The 7,430-nt window shown below is 36.4% G+C and overlaps 1 protein-coding gene across 1 annotated transcript; it reads left to right on the forward strand.

Moving 5' to 3' along the window:
* The first annotated feature begins 4,698 nt into the window (after positions 1-4,698).
* bcl7bb (BAF chromatin remodeling complex subunit BCL7B b) lies at positions 4,699-7,119 on the forward strand. Its single transcript, XM_079679705.1, has 6 exons — positions 4,699-4,852; positions 5,363-5,438; positions 5,544-5,631; positions 5,809-5,967; positions 6,193-6,296; positions 6,464-7,119. Exons 1-6 carry the CDS (start codon positions 4,740-4,742, stop codon positions 6,533-6,535), a joined length of 612 nt encoding a protein of 203 aa, XP_079535831.1. The 5' UTR covers positions 4,699-4,739; the 3' UTR covers positions 6,536-7,119.
* Positions 7,120-7,430: the final 311 nt, after the last annotated feature.

The raw sequence follows: 7,430 nt of genomic DNA on the forward strand, positions 1-7,430 counted from the left end.
CATAGCCGTGGGAACAAGTTTCAAATGGGGGGTGCTGTGGGGATGACACCAGGGCCGGTTCTGACTCATTTGCTGCCCTAGGCAATATTTTAGCTAGCAATGGAAAAACCTCTACAAAAGACCAATACACTACAAACAGAGAAACGTATTGACATGGTGGACAGCTTATATAAAAAGGCTTCAAATGTATTTAGTATTGTATGAACATGTTTTAATTGGGGGGTAGTCGTCACTTCCTCTAGGGGGGTACCGGGTGTCCCCCACGGGAAGATTTCTTTTATCATTTTAAAGTAAAATGCTTCAATCTGGTGCACTTTGAGCACCCAATTACTAGAGACTGATCTAGGGGTTACAACTCTAAACACCCACATGAAAAAGATCGGTTTGCATTTTATTAATCAAATAAGTATGTGAACATTTCCAATAACCTACCATAGCCAATACAAAATAAATGTTAAAACTTATTTTATTTTTGTGGTTCATTTATATCTAATTTTAACATTTATTTATGCATATTTTTTTATCTCTCCAGATTTAAAACAATATTTTTGGTTTACTGTCCTATTGGAATGATTTCAAACCTGTTTTTATTTATCCTAATAATTATAAAGGTGTGCCTTGGAAATATTTGTTTACATAAATTGTGACCAAACCGTTTGAGACCCACTGAGACAACTTAGACTAAAGTGAACTATCTAAACACTCAGAGTCCTTTACCTCACTGAGCCTCTCAGTCTGACAGCAGAGAGGCTCTCCCTCCACATTATTGTAGAAACAGCTTCTTATGTCCGTTAGCGCAGCAAAAGCTAACAACAATCCCCACCGGTACCGGTGCACCCCCTCTCTCTATCTCTCTCTCTCTATCTCTCACTCTAACCGGGGTGAAAAGGGTGTTATCTTTACTTAATTATGAATGTTGTTACATCAAGGCTGAAAATTCGTTCAATTCATTTTTTGTTGGTATTATATTTGTATTTAATCTTGTGGAAGTGCATATCCCCTGTCCTCCACCAGGGGGTGCTGCAGCACCCTCAGCACCCCTACTTCCCACGGCCCTGAACACACGCCTTTCATTCAAAGCTTTTAGGCATAAAGTGTCCACTCCTCACAGAAACATGTACAGGCTTCTGCCTTCTGCTGCAAATATGAAGACAGGATCAGACCGCTGCATGCTAATTCATGCTTTGGAGTGTCGCGGTTATTTGGATATTTTCTCTGGCAACTGCCTCTGACTCCTCCCAGTGTGCTCAGCGATTGGCTTGAGCTGAGCAGGGCCCGCCCACACCATAAATTATGTGTAGTGATTTTAATTTTGTTAGCCCTGTCTAAAGTATGACCCTGAAGTACATCATACAGAAATGACATACTGTATGTCTCTATATGGGCCATTCTACCGAATTGGTGCAAAACAATTGGTTGGAATAGTTTTTATATTTTATATGTTTTGTTCCCAAAACTTTGTCCATATATATTTTGTACCATATCTAAATTACACATATCTAGTAAAAGAACCGTACGTTTTGATATCGTATTTTCAGACTGTATTGGAATGTTCTTCCTCTACCGAAAATTGTCACTACCGAAACATAGTATATACACTGTAGTAAAAAAGTATTATATTAACCTGTTAAGATTGTTTTACCTTCCCTTCTCTAAATAGTATTTTAACAAATATTTATTGAGGGTTTTCACAATTAAATCAATGCAATTTAATTTGTAATCAAATTTCAAAGTTCAATTTATACAATTCATAAGAATCTTAATGCAAACTTTCTTTATAAAATGCAAAATACTGATCATATTGATTCCAGAGTTGATGATTGTTGAAATTGAACATACATTAAACCCATCAGTATCATTTCATTTTAGTTGATAAATCAATATACTTTATTTTTTACAAAACAGCCAGTGTTTCGGTAGTGACTACAGTATTTTGTTCTCAAGGTTGTATCATATTCCCTCAACCTTATTGCTTAATCTTAACTCATAACATGCCTTATGTTGAAGTGTGAATGTCTGAAGCTACTGACCCAGAATCAGCACTTTAGTAACAGGCTGAAATAGAGGGGGATGAGGAGAATGCATGATCTGTTTGGTATTTTGAGCAAAACACTTCATAGACAAGTTTTTTATATATCTGAGACCTATAATATATGCCTAACAATAGTATAATAAGAGACCTTTAAAGTAACACACTGATTTTCAGACTTTAAAACACATTTATTTCAAAATGGTGGGATTTACCTGCTTAAAATTCCATTTTGTCACCACCGAAACGATCATGTCAATTACCGAAACTTAACCATATGTTTCGGTAGTGACGATTCTAGCTAAAATTGAGCATAACTAAAGAATGCTAGCAAGTACATGGCTAGCATACACGTTTTTGAAGAGGTGTACACACATACAAACCTAATAGGAGCAGGAGCTCCAACAAGCCGTTTAGGACAGAGAGTGAATACACATAGGCCTACTATACAGACTATATATGCTGTATGAGAAACCAATGTGAGTTTGGAAAATTGCACAATATACATTTATTTTAGTATACCTCAACAATGGAATTATGATCAGTAGAAATGGCCATGACATGGGACCTTTAAGGTTACACGCCGATTTTCTGATTTTGGAACAGATTTATAACAAAAGTATGGGATATACATAGCTACTTGCCATTCAGCCATGAGGGACGGGGATGCAGTGTCCCTGCCTAGTCAAAAATGCAGGGGTCTGGCTAAAAACCAGGCTCAGCCATTGGAATAAAACCCCTTGTGTTTCGTTAGTCACATGAAAACTGGGTACATGATTTTTTGAGTATAGTTTTTTCAATAAAAAATGATACCCACAATAAATCTAAATATTCCAACATCTGTTTGAATGTATTCATAAATATCTTCTAAATACACCAATGAACAACATTTAAAAAAATGTTTTAAGTGGGGTCAGGGGTCAGGGTTGGGGACAGCTACTTCCCAATAGAAAGTACCCTAATGATGTTTTTGTATATATTAAGCTTATCACTATCTAATGTAATGCCTTGTGTTTAAATACACCATAACATGAAAAGTTTTGTTTTCGAATCACAATAAATGTATTACACAATTGGAACAGATGGAAAATGCAATATAATTCCAAAAAGATTTGAGAATGAACTAAGAAAAAATCTGAATTAAACAGCTTCAATGTAAGGAGCATGTCACATTATACACACAAGCCAAATCCTTGAATATTTTAATAAAATCACATTTTGCCATTTACCCCAACATTCTTCGTCATTGACTCCATGCTACACACTGCAGAAAATCCACACATGTGATCCCTTATGGCGTCCCGATTAGTGCTATTACAACTTGTCCAAGCAACAATACTGTTGATTCACTGTGCCACAATTCCCTGATAATTTTCAGTGAATTGTGACACAATCAGCCCTATCTGAACACTGATACTGTATGTTATAATGTATTGATTTTTAAGCTTATCATTCTACATATACACTCTATTGTCACTGATTCTTTTTTTACAAGGGCTTTACCCTGAAGCTATACCACTGTCAACCACACTCCAGTCTGATCAGTTTCTGTAAACTACATCCTTCTCTTGTATTACCTGGAAGATATGCAAGCTATAAATCAATTATTGTCATTGATTTTTCCTATAACTAATTCATCAAAACTGCAACAGACTCAACCTTTGCTCAGTCTCAGATTATGGAGGAGCCTGTTTGCCATGCACAGCTCAAGGCTGCCCTCTGTTGGTCAAACATGGGAACCAGGAGTAAAAACGTACATTTAATAAAAGCTTTTGTCTCAGGGGTAAAAAAAAGGAGGGCCAGCTGGAAATGTGTGTAGCAATGTATGATACCCATCACAATAAAACAAATTGTTGAGGCATTTTAAAATATATAAAAATAACTAAAGGGAAGTAGATTTCTAGAGATGTGATGATTAATCGAAGAAAACTATATTTGTAATGCAAAGAAATTACAGAAAATTATGTTTTAAGCATGTGGCAAATGGAGACTTCCTGCTTCTCTCTTGGACTTTAGACTTTGTATTGGTAAAACAAGACACTGGAAACACCCTCTTCGACCTAGTTGTCATAAACGTTATATTTTTGACATTATATTTGACATTTTATTGACCACAATTATTGTTGAATCTTTAAAAAATAATGTAATATTAATTAAGGAAGCAAGTACTCAAGTACGCTCCAATATCCCAGTATTGTTGTGCACTGGAAGTATCACTATGCAATATCACAATGTAAATACATACATACTTTATTTGAATGCAGTGATTTTACTAAAGGTAAAAATATATAATAACAAATGATATATTACTGATTTATTATTATTATTATTTTCATTATTGATATCGATGCAATACAGTAATCATTACCTGAATGTCGAGCTGGAAAAGGTGGGCTAATTTAAATTACTCTATATAGTAGTAAGTAGCCTACACTACTTGATTAAATGAAATGTGATGTAAAAATGTATTTGGTAACATTCCACCACTTTATATGAGTGCATGTAATGAACTGTAAATAATTAAAAAATATATATAATTTAAAAAAAACTCTGACTGCCCATCCAATAATTACAGCAAATACAGTATGAGCATACTGACGAGGATGAAGCCCAAAAAATAAACCTAAAAATGAGAGGTTGTAATCTCGCGAGACTACCAGTGTAACGGAGGACTGGGGCTTGGTCTTGAAGTTTTCAGATGCATCTGTAGATGAATCATAACAGCATCAAGATGTCGGGACGATCAGGCCGTGCAGAGACCCGAAGTCGGGCTAAAGATGACATTAAAAAGGTCCTGGCAGCCATCGAGAAGGTGCGCAAATGGTATGTAGGCTGTCCGGGGGACAATATGGAGGGGAATGTATTAGTAGACTCACTAGACTGTAGCCTGATTATCTGCTGCGTCGCTCAACAAACTTCAGTCGGAAAAGTTGGATGATTGACGGGGCTGCTGACCAATCATTGCCCCCGTTTGACAGCAGGGGCGGAGCTAGCTGAGTTTTTTCCGCCGATAGCTGTCAATATGGCCACAGCCTCACACGCTGCGCGCCGTAATGTAGACGACTGTCCCGTAGTCACAGACATAACAGTGACATTAATGAACACCATGATACCAATCCTCCTTATATTTTCACGCCCATGCAAAGTAAGCGAGGGCTGTTAGTTAGCATAATAAGATATTTGATTAGATGTCATTTTTTGCTGTAGACAGAGAAGACACGAGCATGTAAAGCCTGTTATGTCATGTTACAAATGAATGGTTTCCTAAAGCAGATGGTGCTGACCTAAAAAAAGCTCCTTGCGAAAATAAGCAAAAACTAATTTCATCTACAGGGAGAAGAAATGGGTGACAGTCGGAGACACATCTTTACGCATATTCAAGTGGGTGCCAGTAACAGAAACAAAGCAGGTGGGTGTCTGCCACGTAAAAAAAAAAAATGGCATAGCTTTTAAGGATTCACTTCTATATATCTAGTCAAAAGACTGATTTTTACAATCCCCTCCTTGTTATCAGATATATAGGACCAAATCTACAGGTGGAGATGCTAGAGGACTGAAAGATGTGGTCCTGGAAAATACCAACTCTTTACTGGATTTCACTGGTGAGTTTGTGTGTGTATTTAAAAAAAAAAAAATGATGGAGCAATTCCATGCAAAAATGTCAAAAGCCTAAATACTTTACAACTAAACAAAAATACAAAAAAAACATAATAAAACTATGTCACCTGATCTTAATATCATAAATATTATATAACTTGATACTGTGCTCTCATTCCCAGATGAAAACAGCAACCAGAGCTTTTTGTCGGACGTTTACCAGCCTAAAATGGACAACAGCAGCAGCACTTCCAGCTCGCAGCAGGTCAGCCCTCCACACACCTCCAGCCTCCGAACTGAAGACTCTCAGCCACCAATGCTGGGCCAGGAGAGTGTAGATGGTATGTGGATGGCGCTCAAACATATTTTCACTGAATTGAACACAGTATTCTGTTATTTTAAAAAGGTACAAGTGTACAAAGGTATCAGTCCTAGCGGTAATAGTAGTAGAACTGTGGAAATACTTATTGAAATTACACTAGTTGGGTACTGTGCTGTCTCTGGATTCCTTTACTGTCAAAGCTGCGTTCATGAGGATATATTTCCACCCTTTCTTGTTAATGCAGAGCCAGTACATTCAGGACAGGAGGGGGCTGATGAGCCTCCCACTCTCATCAAGGAAGACCTTCTTTCATCAGGAGCCATCAGACGGAAGACCCCAGACACACAGGTATATTTTTTTAAAAGGGCATCAAGGAAGACTTAAAAATGATTTAAGAATACAATTTCAAGCATTGGGGTTTGTTGCATTGTGTTACAAATTATGTTTTTTTTTTAACTAGTATTGCTTCTAACCTTGTGGACCTTTTACTAACATATTTTATTTTAATTCAACAGGAGGAATTGGATGAAACAGGAGCACCCCCTTTAAAGAAGATATGCACAGGAGAAAATGCTGTTCTGAGATAGCTCATTTAGAATAATGTTGTCAAAATGCACATGATACCTTTCCTCTGTCAGATTAGCCACGCCTTCTAAATGATTATAAGATTCTCTTGACATATTTTCCGCAAACATTACATTCAATCAAATGAAAAAAATGATTTCCTGCGAAATCCTTGTTTACTTTTAAAGGTCTCTAAAGTATGCCGTTTTCAATAATTTCAGAAATGAATGGAGACGATTTTCCGAACTTTGTGTGGCAAGTGACTGCCACTGAAAGCAATGTTTTAAAATTCTTAATTCACATGCTTTTGTGGCAACTAACTATTTTCTCAGTTTCTCTTTATGGAGCTGAACCTCACTTTTGCATGTTTCAAATTCCTATTGCTTTGTTGTTTAGGTTTACATGCCATTTTGAAAATGTATTAAATGTGTAGCTTTAGATTGATGTTTAGATGTGCCATTTTGTATTAAATACAACATCCTTTCTGAAACGGATATTTGTTGGCTTAAAACATGCAAGAAATGCTTTCTTAATATTTATGATATAATTTGCCCATGTTTATAACTGAAGCAGTTGTAAACCATAATAAATGCTACTTTCCAATGAATTTCCAATCAATCCGTTCATTGTTACTACAAAGTCGCTATGCATTCACCATAATATCGTGTGGTTACTGTGCTTTTTAATTAAGGAAGGGCCTATTGTTTAAACAGACATTTTCAAAATGGAAACCAGACAAAGGGTTTAGAAAATGATTTCGATTATTGAACAAGGAATATATGTCTGATCAGTTTTCAGCCAATACATTATCAACATATTGAGATGGGTTTATGTATAAATTAGTCAAAAAGATCAGATAAGCTATTGTCATCAGCTGACCTCTAGTCTCATTTATATTCGATGCGGGCGTGGTTTGTT

Source organism: Notothenia rossii (assembly GCF_949606895.1).
Source record: "Notothenia rossii genome assembly, chromosome: 4".
Classification (NCBI taxonomy): domain Eukaryota; kingdom Metazoa; phylum Chordata; class Actinopteri; order Perciformes; family Nototheniidae; genus Notothenia; species Notothenia rossii.